At 33.0% G+C, this 17,475-nt stretch overlaps 1 protein-coding gene and 1 long non-coding RNA gene across 5 annotated transcripts; one reads left to right on the top strand and one right to left on the bottom strand.

Annotated features, from left to right (window-relative positions):
• The first annotated feature begins 4,192 nt into the window (after nt 1-4,192).
• On the top strand, nt 4,193-13,208 carry LOC142542265 (uncharacterized). Of its 4 annotated transcripts, none has more exons than XM_075648815.1 (7): nt 4,194-4,516; nt 4,591-4,653; nt 6,664-6,909; nt 7,276-7,425; nt 7,522-7,605; nt 7,848-7,889; nt 12,038-13,208. In XM_075648815.1, the coding sequence occupies exons 2-7, from the start codon at nt 4,603-4,605 to the stop codon at nt 12,218-12,220; spliced, it is 756 nt and encodes a 251-aa protein (XP_075504930.1). In that variant the 5' UTR covers nt 4,194-4,516; nt 4,591-4,602; the 3' UTR covers nt 12,221-13,208. The 4 variants fall into 4 exon arrangements, with proteins under 4 accessions (XP_075504948.1, XP_075504930.1, XP_075504940.1 ...); XM_075648841.1 differs by having other exon boundaries at nt 4,196-4,516; nt 7,828-7,889; nt 12,038-12,192; XM_075648833.1 differs by lacking the exon at nt 7,848-7,889 and having other exon boundaries at nt 4,193-4,516; nt 7,276-7,395.
• LOC142542285 (uncharacterized) lies at nt 4,772-15,165 on the bottom strand. The gene is made up of 2 exons (XR_012819497.1): nt 14,997-15,165; nt 4,772-4,957 (listed from the first exon to the last, which is right to left on the bottom strand). It is a non-coding gene; the product is annotated as an uncharacterized LOC142542285 (long non-coding RNA).
• Nucleotides 15,166-17,475: the final 2,310 nt, after the last annotated feature.

Genomic DNA, 17,475 nt, shown 5'->3' with positions numbered 1-17,475 from the left:
ATCGCATATAGCAATATCAATAGGTGAATCTATCTCTTCTTTGAAAGTAGCCTTTATCATTATCTAGATTGCTCCAATATGAATCCAAGACATAGTCCTTGCTACTTATATCTTGAGTTTTTGTAATTCCTTCTTAATTTCTTCAGAAGGAATTAACTGCATCTCCATTCTATTTCCCGTAAGTTCCATTGGGATTGCCATTTCTCTTCTAGAAACTTTATAGATTAGATGATGCTTTCTGTTTTTTAGGCCAAGACTTCCTAAGAACTTTTCTACCTGTCCTGCAGAGAATCCTTTATATCTTTGTAGACTGGGATTTTCTCTCATGATTATTTAAACCAGACAAATCTTCATGTGTTTCGTGTCGAAACACCTCGTCCTCAGTCAGATTCCGATTCTGTTCCATCAGATTCTCCCTGACTTAAGACTTCTTCTTCTTCATATATACTTTCATCCGAGGCAATGTTCTCGATTCTGTATATCTGAATAAGATCTTGATAATAAACTGCTTCTTCAATATCCGGGGTTGGATCGAAGCGTTTAATACCTCTTTTTTTATTTTCTGGACAGTTGGTCGAGATATGATCTCTTGCTCCACATGTCCAGCAATTACAATCCTTGAAACTTTCATTTGCTTGAGTATGAGCTCTTCTGAAAGTTTTCTTCGTAGGTGTTTTTCCTGTGGTTCGAGATGTACTCGATGCTTGGGATGATATCCTACTTCTTGATGGTCCACTTCTTTGTCCAGATTTATAAGATCTAGCTTTTTGTCTAGACCAAACAGTTCTTGGTTTCCAGGAACTTCTTCCACTTCGAGCATAAGGATGAGTCCTAAAACTTTTTCTCTTATGTTTCTATGGTTTACTTCCAATAATTGTTGGAAGATCATTCTCTTTACAACACAAATGAGTTCTTTTGTTGATACCCCTTAAGCGTTTGTAATTCTTTTGTAATGCTGCCATGTGACACCATTCTGCCAAATTTCCTTTAAGAAAAGAGGCTCTTCGTGCCATTGTATCTGGATTTCTAAGTACATATTCCTTTATGGGCATTTCTCTCCAGGGACTTGACATTTTTGCAAAGAAAAGCTGCATAGCTATATCTTCTTCGACTCCTGAATTCCATCGATATTTAGTGAATAACATAATGTATTCATCCACTAAACATATATCGTGTAATTCAAGACTACACAGAGCCTGAGTATATTTCTTCCTCTTCTCTGTATCTTGACTGTTGAAATAGTCTACCCCAATAAATTGTGCTTTAAATAGGGTAGCCATTTTTCCGGCTATCTCGCTTAGAGATTCTCCGGCCAGGACTGACTCTTTCATTTCTAATGAAATTATGTCCCAAGCAATTTTTATTGATCTCATAAGACTCATTTCTAAAAGTTTAATGAATCCTTCTTTGTTGAGATCAAGTGTCCCTGCTGCGATTCTCATAGCAGATGTCCAATCATCTATGAGATCTTCTCTGTTTTTGAAATCTAATACATCAAGGTTAAGCATAACCCCGTAAGGATGTATAGGATCTAAAACAGTTTTCCCATAAGGTGTTTGATGTAAGGGAATTTGATTTCTTCTTGTCCTAGTTCCCGCTGGGTGTGAACCTCCACCAGTATGGAAATCAGTTTGAGATTCTCTCATGTTTACATTCTGAGATCCCACACTTTCCCTTGGTGATTCCTGAGAAGATGACCAAGTTATAACAGGTATTTTACCTCCTGCTGTGTTCATCTTTAGATCTACAACTTTGAGATTTGCGAAAGATTACGCAAGCTCTTGTAGATCATCCAGACCAATCTTTTCTAAAGTTGTCATCAGATAAATTTCTTTTCTGAGACAGATTTAATTAGATTGATCATCTTTTCTTCTTCAGTTAATGATTTTGACACCATTCTGGCATTTCCTTGTTGATGTAACAAAGGTTCGGTACCAAATGATGGTGGTAACCATCCTCCTGAAGTTCTTTTACTAGAACTTGGTTGTTGTTCTAGTTTCTGAATTCTTGTTTGAATATCCTTTAATATTCCAAGAATTTCTTCTTGGTTCTTAAGGATTTCTTCAACTCGTTGGGGTACAAAATATAGCATGTTGCCATAATTTTGTACTGTTTTCTGGATTTCTCTAAGATCTAAAGAGAGCTTAGATGAATTCGGTACTATCTCCAGAAACTTATTTGCTTGAATCATAAGTTTACCTGAGGGTGCGGTTGCTTCTCTTTCTGTTTCTGATATCTAACAATAGTTAGATGAACTTGTGGATATTCCAAAATTTTGGAATAAATCTTGTAAATTATTTTTCCCGAATCTAGGTTCGGATTCATAATTTTTTCAAAATTCTTCTCCTCAAACATTTTAGTTTTTCTTGTAATAATAAATTTTGTATTTGAAATAAATTAACCATGCTCTGAAACCATTTCGAAAGCGCGGAGATCAATTAAAATTAAATATGGGATAAGGGTAATTTTGGTATATGAAAATTGATTTTCTCTCTCCAAGGAGCTAGGACCAAAATTAGTTTGGTTTGGGGACTGTCCAACAATTTGCCCATAAAAAAATATCTTTACAATCTAAATATTGTTGATGTTGACTACGACTTACTATACAAGGGAGTGTGATTTTTCTTAAACTGAATGCGCGAACACATCGGAATTAATATCAACTCTTAATTGTGAATCACATAAGTAATTATTATAACACAAAACTTATTGAGACGATTTCGTATGTCAATTTTGTGAGATATATATTTTAATGGGGTCGATCATTAAAAATTATTATTTTTAAGCATAAAATCTCCCATTACATAAAATCTACGAGAAATTCGGTATTTTTGTTGGTACGTTAATCTCGATAAACCGAAAAATTCGATATTTTTTCCTCACATCTGGGCTAATTGCATCAACTCTTTTTGCGAAAATCAAGGAAGCAAAAACCATTTTATGTAAAATCAATAACATGTTAGATCTCATGTTCAAAAATTAAGCATAAAATCTCCCATTAGATTGGGTAAAAATGTCTTAATTTTTATAACCTAGACATGAAATGTGTTATATTTTTAAAAATGATGTATACATTAGCCTGTTAATATTTCTTAAAGATTTTTTATGTCTTTTAAACTTTTCGCAAAAAAATTAATGTAATTAGCCCCATTTCTTTTGAATTTTGGGACAAACTATTTTTCTTTCTTTTTTTGAAAAGGAATTTGAAAATCTTTTTCCAGTTGCCACTGTTATGTGATGGGTGTACAGATTTAGTGGAGTGATGTGTACTATAGTGCCGTGTTTGTCTTCTGATTCAAAAGTTTTGTTTTGTGAATACTCTACAACGAAAAAGGTAATTGATAACATTTACAGGGTAATAATTTAGTGCAAATGGTAATATCATATTTTTTTACTTTATATTTTCAGATTATTTTGTGTATTTTTTTATGTTAAAAATATAATATCACGATTGATATTAATGACTAGTAAATAAATCATAATTCATTTTAGAGTAATCTTATAACACAAAAATATAAATGTTATTTTTGAAAATTTAAACTCTCGAAATTGACTGCAGAAAGAGAGAAAAAATATGGGCAATAATATTTAGAGTAAAGTTAGATGTACATCTTATAATTGATATATAAATACTTTAAAAAATAAATATTATACTATATGTTCACAATTCATAATAATTGTATATTACGTTGCCGCTAGTGCTATTATTTAAGGCCGAAGCATATGTAACAACCACTTTTGGTATGCCAAGTCATTTATATTTATATACTATTATTATTAAGGTTGATGCATAAATAATCATAACTTTTGGAATTTTTTTCCTTCAAAATAACATTATCTAATAATTACCATTAGTTTTAAAAATAAAACAAATATTAATAAACTAGTGAATATTAAATAAAAATTTATTTAATCTTTATTATATTTTATATAAAAATTTATTATTTATAAACATAAAACTATATTTTAAATAAAATTTAATTTCTCTGCCACGCAGTTTGTTTACCGGTATCAATAAAAGTTAAGTTTGTGGCTTATTACTATTGTAAATCATTTCCGATTGTATGGGGGAAATCTTTTGTGTGGGCCCCACGAATCAATGGCCCGGATAGTACGACCGAGGCAAGATTCACATTGATTTAAAAAAAATCGGTGGATCTATGCATGTGTGGCTCAGTTTAAACACCTGAACCCAAATCAGTAGCGTGCTCAAGAACTTCATTTCCAAGCTCACATGGCTGCTATAATAATTCGAGATCGTGAGCAGTCTTCATCTCTTTTTCTTCGTCTCTTTCTACAAATCCATGGCTGCAATATTCTGTTCTGTGTGCAGCTTTTGTAAGCGACAATGAAGAAGCCATCCATCTAGGCCGCCGGCAGCGGGATAATCACCGCAATATGCTGCAACCCTTTAACCACCATACGCGAAGTTGGAGCGAACGCACTCAAAGGAAATTTCTAAGAGAATGCAACGCGCTGCTTAGATGTCTTCGTAGGAGCGAAAGAATCGGTACCTGTGTATCGATCTTACCATTTCATTCAAATTTTTAGAAATTTTCTGAAATCGTTCAATATTTGTTTCGGAGTTAGAGAGATTACGAAATGGATGGAGGTTCAGATTTAAATCTGTGGTGCCAACTGCCGAGAGAAGAGGTACTGATTTTTTCTCATTCACAAATTTCGGTATATATATGTTTTTTTAAAGGTTAAATTTATTGTTTCTAAGCAAGCAGGTTGGGGATGGCGACACGGACCAAAAGTAACAATATAATTTTGTTCCATTGAATAATTAATAGATCGATGACTGCTTTCTAAATTGAATCGCCTGGTTCAATTCCTTTCGTTTTTTGTTTGTTAGTCGAGGAACGTGTTGCTGGTTTACATCTTGCTTATATTTTATTGACGTTGTTAATCTTGATACTCAAACTATTTTTGGAATGTTTGGTGTATTTGTTTGCTTTGTCGTCTTTGTTGTTAATTCAACTATGATGGAGATAAGATTGTTTCTATTTAGTTCTAAACAATTGATTAGTTGTATCTTTTTTCTTGCATGATAGATTCAGCTCTGCTTTCCAAATTGAAATGCCGAGTTTAATTTCTCTAATTTTTGGTTTATCAGTCTAGGAATGTGTTGCTAGTTTACATGTCCCTAATATTTTGTTGTCATTGTTAATCTTGCAAGCATATAATTTGAAATTTACAATCTATTTACTGTCTGTTTGGTGTATTTTTTTTTTCAAACTATACATATTATTTTGTGACACTATACATACTATCATCTATCTTCTATTTAGTACCTGGTTAAACTATTAATTTTCATAATTTTCTATTTTATTGAAATATTTCGAATAATGGCAAATGTTTTGCCCATTCACCATTGTGCAAGTGAATCTTGCAAAAAAAATAAAAATAAAAAAAATCATAATTAATGTCAAATATATGCCTTGGTTATTTTGTTGTTAGTTCCAAATGTGATTTAGATAGGATCTGTCTTGAATTTTCTATATCAAGCAGGCTACATAGAAGTCATTTTTTGTGCATGTTATATCAAGGATACATTATTGATTATTAATTAGTAGTATTTTCTAAGGGCAAACCTCATTAATGTTATTATTAATAAGATTCAGACGATTGGGATATAATAATGTTTATCTGAGCTGACTGTGAATTATGTGACAATGGCCAAGTTATTGCTCGAAACTTATTAAATCTCTTATATCACTTGTATTAGGTTTAATGACGTTTCCCAGGCGACTTTGACTAAACTAAATTAAATATCATGGGTGTACTGCACCTGAGGGAGTAAAGGTGCGTATATGTTACATCTAACTGAAACGGTGCTTCTTTTGACTGGAAGTATAGCTAGTTTCACTGTACTTTGATTGTTGTACACATCATATATCATATATTATTAAATAGAGTTTGCTTAGTTTGCCATTTGCTATTTATGCTTTTAAAGGAGGTATGAGTTTAAGGTTTTCTTATACATCATTGCCAATGAAAACACTCTGAGCGGCAAACTGATTATAGGATATTCAAAATTTGCAAACATCGGTTCATAGGATTGATAATTTGAGCCTGGGGTAGTTATATGAACCGAAATTGAAATTCAGATTTATTTCTATTGTCATGTGTTTGCAACTATATAATTGATTTATGATGAGAATTTACATTTATTACATTTTTTCCTTTGTTTAATCATGGTATAGCCTCTTCTACTTCCTAGTTCCTGGTTGTTGTTTTTTTCTCATGGATGATCTTTACTTCCTTCTCTTTAGACATTGCAAGGACAATGAGTGAGATCTTCCCAGTTTTCTGAAGTTTAAGTGACAGCAATAACGATCATAAATGCCTTGTTTTGTGCTCCTTGTCAATAATCAAATGATGAGAGCTCTCTAAGCTTGTGTTGAAACTTTGACTATTGTCTAATAATTCTTGATTGCCATTCCTCTCTATTGAAGTTGTTATTGTTTTAGAGAGGGTTTTTGGGTACTAGCTAGAATTAACTTCCATGTTTGTGAAATACGTAAAAGCAGCAGACACTCTCAGCCTGGTTCACGTGTGCCCATGTGGGAGAGATGCGTCATGCTATTTTATATGCTGATTATAGAGAAATGGATTCTTTTTAAAATGGAACTTACTAATCAATGAATACTTGAATAGGTGGTGATTGTTGATGATGGAAGTGCTGATGGCACCAGAAGAGTAGCTTTTTATTTTGTGAAGAGGTACACCATAGACAATATAAGTGTAGTCTTTCTTGGAAGGAACCATGGTAAGTGTGAAGCAATAAGAGTCGATTCTGAAAAATATGTTCATAATGCTCTTGGAAAGAATTTCCAAATAGGGCGTGCTCCACTCAGTTTAGCTAGAACTAAAGTGAGTGACCTTGAGAAACTAGAAAATCAGGTTGGTTACCATTTTCACGATCGGGAAGGTTGGTTCTTACACAAAATGTTATAATTTGTGTGTGGTATGTATTTTCGATTTTGAGGGATAGTTTGGTTCCCGTACCAATTGTCTTGTCGTAATTTTGACTAGAAGGTTTTGGGGCCTCATGGGTATGGTCCCATTCCCTAAGCATTCCATTCAAACCTCTTACTTATTTTTGTTTTCTGACGGTGGTACTTTTGTCTTTGTCCTTCTGAATTTCACTGGAAATCAGCTTCCGATCGTCTTCATGTGTCTTTTGGCTTATAGTTAGTGGTCTTCAAACCCATCACTCGGCAGGCTTTTGATTAGGGAAAATGACCTAATAGATGGTTTCCTCGTCAGATTCTCACACTTGCTATGGAGGAGCGCAAGTTTGGAGGCTCTAGAGCTAGCGATTCAACGATGAGAATCTCAGATGTCCCAATTGCTGGTTTTGGGTCTCGTGCTCACCTTGAGGAGAAGGCTCTGGCAACAGTTGATTCTTTTGGCTGTGTAATTGTATTGTGTATTATGACGTGGTTAAATCTATCTGGTATGAATTGCTAGTGTGTAGTTAAAGTCTAATCAGAGGATCATCTCATGTTTCAGAGAAAGTGGTATCGCAATTTCTTGATGAAGGGATTTCATCTCGTAGTTCTGTTGGCTACGGGTTCTGGAATTCGCGACATACAGGTACTACAGCTTCTCCTAGACTGTCTTTTATCCCCATATCAATTTCATTTCTATGGTTTTATATCATTTGGTTGCAGTTATATTTGTTGGTCAGATGGATATTCTCTAATGCACTCTCTTTATTCTCTTTTTGACTCTTGCAAAAACCTGAAACAAGGCAGTATAGATTAAATATATCTTACGTTTTAAGTTTGGGCATAGAAGCTCTTCCTCATGTTTCAGTGTGGTTTTAAAATCGTCAGAGCTGCTGCGTGGAAGCTTTACATGAATGTTCGCTTGAAACGGTAAGTTTCTCTTTGGTCTCATGCCAGCATAGAGCCAAAAAAGAATATAGAATAGCGTTGCATGTATTTATCATTTTGCATCTTTTTTTCTGAAAGTTTGCTCTATGTTCTTAAATTTTTATTTCTACCTGGTCAAGTCATCTCAAGTCTATGACTGGGTGAGGTGTGATTATATTCTGAGTTTGATATTAAAGGCTTTTGTAACCTAATCTACCCAAATGTGATCTATCATCTATGTTGGGCATGTTTTACTAAAAGAGTTATCTTCCTTAAGCACCCAGAAATAAACGTGTAAATCTGAGGTCAATGAGGTTGAAAGACTGAATTAAACCCTTATAGACATTTGTGAATTCCTTCAAGGAGAAAAAATGAGTTTAACCATAGGAAGATTTAATTACTAAAATGAGAATAGTACAGTAATAAATAATGAAAGATAACGAGGAATGCATAAGTTTTATGGATGATAGTCAGTGGAGTATTTCCGGAACATGGAAATCAAATGAATTAATATATATTTTGTTTTGTAATGAAGAACATAAATGAATGGAGTCAATGATAAACAAAAGTTGTAACTTTTAGAAACACAATTATTGAAGATTGAATATATTTCTTTGATTTTTCTTTCAAGATTTTCAAAGCTTTGCTTTGCACAACCAAAAATCAAATTTATCAAAGATTTAATATTTGCGGCGTTTGTCGATTGTCAAAGACGAGTTATTTGAATGTTCGTTTGAAATCAATTGTTATATTCGTGAATATTTGTTGCTATGTTTTCGTAGTTTAGAGGTGAATATCACAAACCGTTGTTATTTATTTCATCGAATCGAGGGCGTGAATCCGTTTTAGAGTGCGTTTGCTTTTCGTGTATGAATAATCGTATCACCTAGGGGATCACGGGGCGATGCTATTAGATGCTCTTACCATGATCCGATAGGAGCAATCAGAAATGAGTTCTGACATTCTTGATCAACGTGTTGATGAAAAGAATATGATTAATTAGGGTAAACTCTAATAATAATAAATGTTATTCTGAATCATATGAAGATATGAACACACAGCTAGATGTATCCCTGAATTATTAAAGTCACACAAGTATCGGATTCTGTGTTCTCGTTGAAAAAGTCAAAGTTCAAGGAGTTGAATTTGGCTACTGTAGTTTGATGGAGATAAAAAAGAATGGTTATAAAGAAATTTATAAGTTGATTCTATATGATGAAAGAAATGAAAGTTAGCTTAATTGCTAATTGAGGAATGAGAGTGAAACTACCTGTTTAGGTGAAATAGTTCATAAAACTGGCCGCTGCCAAATATGGACTTTGAAAATTTTGATTTTCGAAATTTTCAATTTTCATTATATGAACAAAATTTGTATCCTTGACACATTCGTGCTGTTGGATCATCGATCGAGATTATAATGAGTTCACAATTATTTATTTAGTGAATTTGAAATTTACTAATTAAATAATAGTAATAGTATTAATGACTACTAATAAGTATGAAATTCGTATAAAATATTATAGAGAGATCTAGAATTAATTAAATAATATTAAAGAAATTATATAATGATTGTTTAATTTTAGTTAACGTGTCTTATCATATATTAATTGTATATATGTAGATGTATTAAGATATGTACACATATATTTTATATGAAGATATAAGGACATGTATGTAAAATAAATACATCATGCATTATCAAAAGTTGATTAATATATTATACAACAACAATAATAACATGAGAATTTTAATTAATAAAAATTGAGAGTCCTAAAGATACCAGAATTAGGAATCCTAGTAACATAGAACTTGTGTATTTAGTAAATATGTTATCAAAAGTTGATAACATATAACATTAATATACAACACAAAATTCATCCTCCTCCCTACCAACAAGCCTTGGCCCTCTTGAAAAAACTTGAACAAAAATTTCGACCACGAGCTTCCATCATCATCGCGTCCCACCGACTCCGGATTTCTGAAATTTGGGGTTCTACTCTCAACGCAAAACTATTTACGATTTCTAGAGCAATCCAAACAAGGAATTCAGTCTCCGATCGTAGACTTGATTAGACGATCAAGAGAAAGGGAGATCCGTTCGAATGGATTTACAAGAAGGGTCATCTCTGCTAATCCCGGATTGGTTTGAAGTCCAGTGTTTGAAACACACAGGTATATAATCTAAACACCCTATGGATGCTTGAATAATATACGACACCTAAGGAAAGTTTCAAGTGTCAAAACTAAAAATTTAACACTTCCGTTTGCGCCTTGGATGCGAAAAACCGGTACACCAATCAAGGTGCGAAAAATTGGTACATCAATAGTGGTACTAAGCAAATGTTTTCTTAATCGTATATTTTATTGATGTTGTTAATCTTTATATTCAAACTATTTTTGGAATGTTTGCTTTGTCGTCTTTGTTGGAGATAAGATTGTTTCTATTTAGTTCTAAACAATGGATTAGTTGTATTTTTTTTCTTGCATGATAGATTCAGCTCTGCTTTCCAAATTGAAATGCCGAGTTTAATTTCTCTAATTTTTTGTTTATCAGTCTAGGAATGTGTTGCTATTTTACATGTCCCTAATATTTTATTGTCATTGTTAATCTTGCAAGCATATAATTTGAAATTTACAATCTATTTACTGTCTGTTTGGTGTATTTTTTTTCAAACAATACATATTATTTTGTGACACTATACATACTATCATCTATTTTCTGTTTAGTACCTTGTTAAACTATTAATTTTCATAATTTTCTCTTTTATTGAAATATTTCGAATAATGGCAAATGTTTTGCCCATTGTGCAAGTGAATCTTGCAAAAAAAATAAAAATCATAATTAATTTCACTTGCAAAAAAAATAAAAATCATAATTAATGTCAAATATATGCCTTGGTTATTTTGTTGTTAGTTCCAAATGTGATTTAGATAGGATCTGTCTTGAATTTTCTATATTGAAGCAGGCTACATAGAAGTCATTTTTTGTGAATGTTATATCAAGTATACACTAATTAGTAGTATTTTCTAAAGGCAAACCTCATTAATATAATATCGTTAATTAAAAAATTTCCTAAACTTATATTGTCACTTATTAGTGAAAAAAGTTCTTTGAGTTTCGGTGTATTTCTTTTTAACTCTCAAATGATAGGTATTTGGTTCAAATTTTATTTGGGATCTAGATTGTGGTTCGGTTGAGTTAGTTTTGGTATTGCCTATATGCTAGGTACCGGTTGGTTGAGCATTTTTTTATATGCTAGATACAAGTTGTTTGGGTACTACCTTCATGCTAGATATTAGTTGGGGATTCTTGGTATATAGACAATTTGTTTCTCCTTCTTGTACCATGTTAGGTCAAAATACTCACATGTTTAAACTTTGATTCTTTAGGTTGACACAAAAGTTATTTGTTGATTAATAAAAAAATTATGTTTTTTATTTAATTATTGTTTCTAAACGACTAGGTTAGGTGTTGCGGCGACGGACCAGAACAAAAAAATAATAGTTTTTTCCCTTGCATGACTAATAGATATCTGCGTTCTAAATTGAATCACCTGGTTCAATTCCTTACATTTTTTGTTTATTAGTTGAGGAACGTGTTGCTTGTTTATGTCTCAACTGTATTTTACTGTTGCTATAAACTCTTGATAATCAAATAATTTGCAATGTACGAACTATTTTTTGGAATGTTTTGTGTATTTGTTTGCTTTGTCGACTTTGTTGTTAATTCAAAATGTGATGGAGATAAAATTTACATGAATTTTGAACTACTTAGAAATCATTTTTGTGGCCATTATATAAAACATAAACTATCGGTTATTAATTAGTAGTTGTTTCTAAAGCAAACATCCTTATTATAATTTCCCCTAACTAATAAGGTCACCAAGCATTTACAGTGAAAAAAGTTCTAATTAACTTTTAAGTGTGTTTATATTTAGTTCTAAAATGAGAGGTATTAGGTTCTATATTACTATCCATACACTTTGTGATTTAGTTGAATTAGCTTCTGTATTGTCTATATGTTAGGTTACGTTTGTTTGATTATTTCTATATGCCAGGCCTAGAGATTGATTTTTTTGTTATATCCTATACATTATATACAAGATGTTTGGATATTTCCATTATGCTAGATTTTTAATTTTTTTTAAAAGGCGGAGGCGGCGGTGACGACGATAGAGGCATCAGAGGTGGGGGAGATGTTTGAGAAGGCGGAGGCATCGGAGGTGGGGGAGATGTCGGAGGCGGAGGCATCGGAGGTGGGGGAGATGTCAGAGGCGGCGACAACGGCGGAGGCAATAGAGGCGGGGGAGACATCGGAGGCAGAGCAACGATGATGATGATAGAGACGTCAGAGGTGGGGGAGGTGTTGGAGGCGGCGACGACGATGGAGGCAATGGAGGCCGGGGAGACGTCGGAAGCGATGTTGGAGGATGAGGAGGAGGAGGCTTCAGAGGCGGAATCGAAAATGGAGGTGTTGGAGGCGAGGGAGAAATCATAGGCGGCGACAACGACGAGGGAGGCGTTGGAGGTAGAGGCGGGGAAAATGACGACGACGATGAAGGCATTGGAGGTGAGGGAGGCGGGGAAAGTGACGGAGACGATGGAGGCATTGGAGGTGAGGGAGGCAGGGGAGGTGGCGACGACAATGGAGGCGTCGTGGGTGGGAGAGATGTCGGAGGCGGTGATGGGGGAGGCGGCGTCGATGTCGGAGGTGGAGGCTTCGGAGGTGAGGGAGGCGTTGGAGGCGGGGAATGCGTCGGAGGTGGCGGCAGTGATGACCACGGTGGTGTTGAAGGCGTAGGAGACGTCGGAGGAGGTATAGACGGCGAAGGTAGCAGGAACTACGGAGGTGGAGGTCGTAGAGGCATCGGAGGCAAGGGAGGTAGGAGAGGCATCGGAGGCCAGGGAAGTTTTGTACTTAATTTAGAGGTAAGCTCTTAATTCCTCTCATATTTTTTTTTTAAAACTAATTAGTCGTTGTTTCTAAAGGCATTCATTGTTAATATAATTTCCATGACTAATGATGTCTTCTAGTACTGACGTGACTAATGAAGATAGTTTTAATCAGACATGCTTAATAGTTCCGTAGTTAAGGTTTTGGACCAGTTTTGGTTCCGGAACTGGTTCTAATATAGTAGAACCGGATCAATCCATTAACTAATGGATTTGAGGCGGTGCTTGTGCAGGTTCATCCTTACTGGGTCTGATTCCAGGATTAACGGGACGGTTCCAAAATGGTTTCGGGCCGAGTCGTTCCGTTAAGCATGCATGGTTTTAACTAATTTCTGGGTCCCATTTTTGGCTCGGCTCTCAACTGATAGGTATTATTTTAATTTTCATTTGCTATTGATAGTGTGCTTCGGTTACGTTAGTTAGGTATTGCCTATATGTTAGATATCGGTTGATCGGGTATTGCCTATATGTTAGATATTACTTCTTGAGTTCTCTTGATGAATAAACGACGACTTTGGCTCAATGTACTTAAATCCCTAACTGAAATATACGATCTATTTTCTGTCTGTTGTTTGGAGTATTTGTTTAAACATATACATATTATCTTTTGGGAATCAAATCCTATTTTAAGATCTGAGTTTTTTTATAATCTTAATATTTCATTTATCTTTGTTAAAAATATAAACTCATATAATTTTCATTTTTATGGAAGTATTTCTAATATTGACCAATGTTTTGCCCTTTCCCATTTGTAAGTAAATCTGACAAAAACTATGCTTTGATTGGTGGTGTTTTGTATATACTCGATTTGAGTGTTACTTATGTGTTAGATATTGATTGCGATTGTTAGGTATACAGAATAAACTTGATTTGTTTAATTATTTTTTTACCTTTTTTTTTTATTGTTGATAGATTCAATTGTTGAAATTTAAGTTCGTTTTCATAGTAGACACATTATCATCTATTTTGACGGTACATATTTCACTATGGTTCAACTAGATCTGATGATTTTTTTATGTGGATGGATAAAGTTTCATCATTACATTTGTTTATATGCTATGTCAATAGAAGAACTTGAGGCTGAGATAACTGTAGGGAAGGCAAGGATTACAAAAGTAAAGAAAGAGCTTCTTGAATCTGATGAAGGATTTTTTTCTGTTGCACTTGGAACATTTATATTGAAATCAATGCTGATGGAGTTGCCTGAAATTAAAAAACTATTTGTTTTGGATGAACTAACGAACAAGTTGAAGTCTAAAGTGATAACATTATATGGCATAAATGAAGTTGATTTGATTGTCATCTTTTCAAAAATTTCTTACCAGTGTTGAGAAACAAATTAAAATTTTTGGGATTAAGACCCAAGATGAACTACTTTATCATATTTTCTTTAGGAATGCTAAAAACGTAAGTATTGATTTGCTTTAATCTTTTCAATTTTATTGTGCAACACTTTTTTTATTTTTCATTCCACCATTAGTCCTAGTGCACGTATACTTGAGAATTTATAACGGATGAGGTGGGAACAAAATAGTTTACTGAGACGTAAAGAAAGACTGATATGTTTCTGACTGTTTTCTATAACATTTGGCAAAAAGTACGAGTCCATGTACTAAATTATATTTTCTGTTTCATTAGTCTATAAACTCAGCGAAAGGGATCAGCGAGCACCAGCGCCACATGAAAGCTGGTTTACTGTACGTGCGTGAGAGCTGAATCTAGTTATAGGACTACAAACTATTATCATAAATGTAGACTTTTATTAGTTAATAGTGCTGATATTTGAGTTCAGGATATGTTTTACCTGTTACATGTTGCTGCTTTATTACTGAACTTGCCTCAATTACTTTGCTAGAAGTTGGTGTTCAAAGTTTTAAAAATGCATGAATTTGGATGTGTATGACCTAATTTTGCGTCTTGATGCATGAAACTTAGAAATGAAACATTTTGATACCGAGTCAAGCTCGGCTCGGTATATACCACAAAAAATGTTTCATTTCTAAGTTTCATGCATCAAGACGCAGAATTAGGTCATACACATCCAAATTCATGTATATTTAAAATTTTGAACACCAACTTTCAGCAAAGTAATTGAGGCGAGTTCAGTAATAAAGAACTGAAACAGGTAAAACAGATCCTGAACTCAATTACTAGCACTATTAACTAGTAAAAGTCTACATTTATGATGACAGTTGATAGTCCCATAACTATATCCAGCTCCCACGCACGTACAGTGAACCATCTTTCATGTGGTGCTGGTGCTCGCTGATCCTTTTCGCTGAGTTTATAGACAAATGAAACAGAAAATATAATTTAGTACATGTACTCGTACGAAAACAATTTGAAACATACCCGTCTTTCTTTACGCCTCAGTAACCTATTTTGTTCCCACCTCATCCGTTGTAAATTCTCAAGTATACGTGCATTAGGACTAATGGTGGAATGAAAAATAAAAAAAGTGTTCCACAATAAAATTGAAAAGATTTAAAGCAACTCAATACGTACGTTCTTGGCATTCCTAAAACAGTAAGATAAATTAGTCTATCTTGGGTCTTAATCCCAAAATTTTAATTTGTTCATCAACGCTGGTAATAAATTTTTGAAAAGATGGCACATTCAAATCAACCTCATTTATGCCATATAATGTTGTCACCTCAGACTTCAACTCGTTCGCTAGTTCATCCAAAACAAATGGTTTCTTAATTTCAGGCAACTCCACCTGTATTGATTTCAATATAAGAGTTCCAAGTGCAACAGAAAAAAATCATTCCTCAAATTCAAGAAGCTCTTTCTTTACTTCTGTAATCATTGTCTTCCCTGCAAATGGCTCAGCCTCAAGTTCTTCTATTGACATAACCTATAAACAAAAACAAAAATGTAATGATGAAACTTTATCCCTCCACATAAAAAAAATCATCAGATCTAGTGGAACCATATTGAAATGTGTACCGTCAAAATAGATGATAATGTGTCTACTATCAAAACGAACTTAAATTTCTACAATTTAATACATCAACAATACAAAGAAAAATGTGAAAAAATAATTAAACAAATCGAGTTTATTGTATATACCCAACAATCGCAATCAATAACTAACATATAGGTAACACTCAAATCGAATATATACAAAACACCACCAATGAAAGTATAGTTTTTATGGGAAATGAGAGAAGATTTGTCAATATTAGAATTACTTCTATAAGAATGAAAATTATATGAGTTTATATTTTTAACAAGGATAAATGAAATATTAAGATTTTAAAAAAATTCGGATCCTTAAAATGAGATTTCATTCCCAAAAGATAATATGTATAAGTTTAAACAAATACTCCAAACAACATAAATGAAATAGATCGTATATTTCTGTTAGGGATTTACATTGAGGAAATGAGAAGTCAAAATAAAAATATTCATAATAACATCAACTAATATATTTATCACAATAAAAAAGAGTAAAAATAAATATTAACAAACAAATTAACTTTAAGAAATCAACGATGGATCAAACTCGAAATTAGAAAAATTCTAAATTTTAACGTTGAGCACATACACGAGTGAGGAAAAATGGAAGGAGTAAGTATTTCCCGTATTCTTCACACAACATCTAATTATACATCACAATTTTAGAGATGACGAATTTCCTCGGTTTGAGTTCCTTGGAGGAAAATCCGAAATGAAACGGATTTGAACATTTTTCATATTCCGAAAGTAAATCAAGGACATATATTTGAATGTTATTCTCATAGGAACATTATCCTCGAACTCACCTCAAGGCTCCTGTTAATAACATCATTATTACTAATAATAATAATGATTTTTACCAATACCATATCATTGTTTCAAACTTTTGTTCAAAAAAAAAAAAAAAATCACGGGTCTTTGCTATTGCTCTTTTCAAAATGTGATACATCAAAAAATAAATTTGGATGTAATATATCTTGCAGATATTTATTTGTGAAACGAAAATTTTAGCGGATTTCAAATATTTAATTTTTTTGAGAAATGTTTTTTATAAACCAGAAAACACTTAAACCGGTTCATGTAGTGAGACAACCCAATTATGACGAGATCCGAGGAATGATTCCTCAGATTATTATACAAAAGTAAATTTGTACACTTTGTCATATGTTGGTAAACCTTTTTAATATTTATTATGTTTAATTAAAAAACTCCACTTCGAGTTTTATTTCATTTTATTTTTTCTTTTTTTTTTTGAAATCTTACTCGATTTCTTCACATCTTTCACTATTGTTGACAACACATTATTATTTTTAGTAATTAATTTGTCTAATTTGAAATTAAACTTGGAAGGTTTCTTGCTTGGTTCTCTAAAGTTCTCTTTATGTTTAGACATATTTTTTTTTGTAAATAAACAAAACCTAATACTTAAATAAGTTTTCACCTCTCTCCTTCTGACACATAAAACAATTCATAATAATAAAAAAATGTATTCAAATATTACGCCCACACAACTCTCATTTTTTTTTCATGTCCGAACGTATTTATATATTCCAACAAAAATCTCTTATTTTCAGATTATCATTCTTTCATAAGATAAATGAAAATACTATAACCTCATATTGGTCTACGTTGCTTTGTATTTTAGGTTATGCATCACCCAAAATCAAACAATGCT

This window comes from Primulina tabacum, chromosome 1 (genome assembly GCF_025594145.1).
Source record: "Primulina tabacum isolate GXHZ01 chromosome 1, ASM2559414v2, whole genome shotgun sequence".
Classification (NCBI taxonomy): domain Eukaryota; kingdom Viridiplantae; phylum Streptophyta; class Magnoliopsida; order Lamiales; family Gesneriaceae; genus Primulina; species Primulina tabacum.
Note: the sequence above shows the minus strand (reverse complement) of the source record. Positions and strands in the feature narration are given on the sequence as shown.

Coding starts and splice junctions, on each gene's coding strand:
- LOC142542265 (XM_075648815.1), top strand. CDS start 4,603: ATGGATGGAGGTTCAGATTTAAATCTGTGGTGCCAACTGCCGAGAGAA. Junction 6,910..7,275: donor TTGAGAAACTAGAAAATCAG/GTTGGTTACCAT, acceptor TTTCCTCGTCAG/ATTCTCACACTTGCTATGGA. Junction 7,426..7,521: donor CAGTTGATTCTTTTGGCTGT/GTAATTGTATTG, acceptor CTCATGTTTCAG/AGAAAGTGGTATCGCAATTT.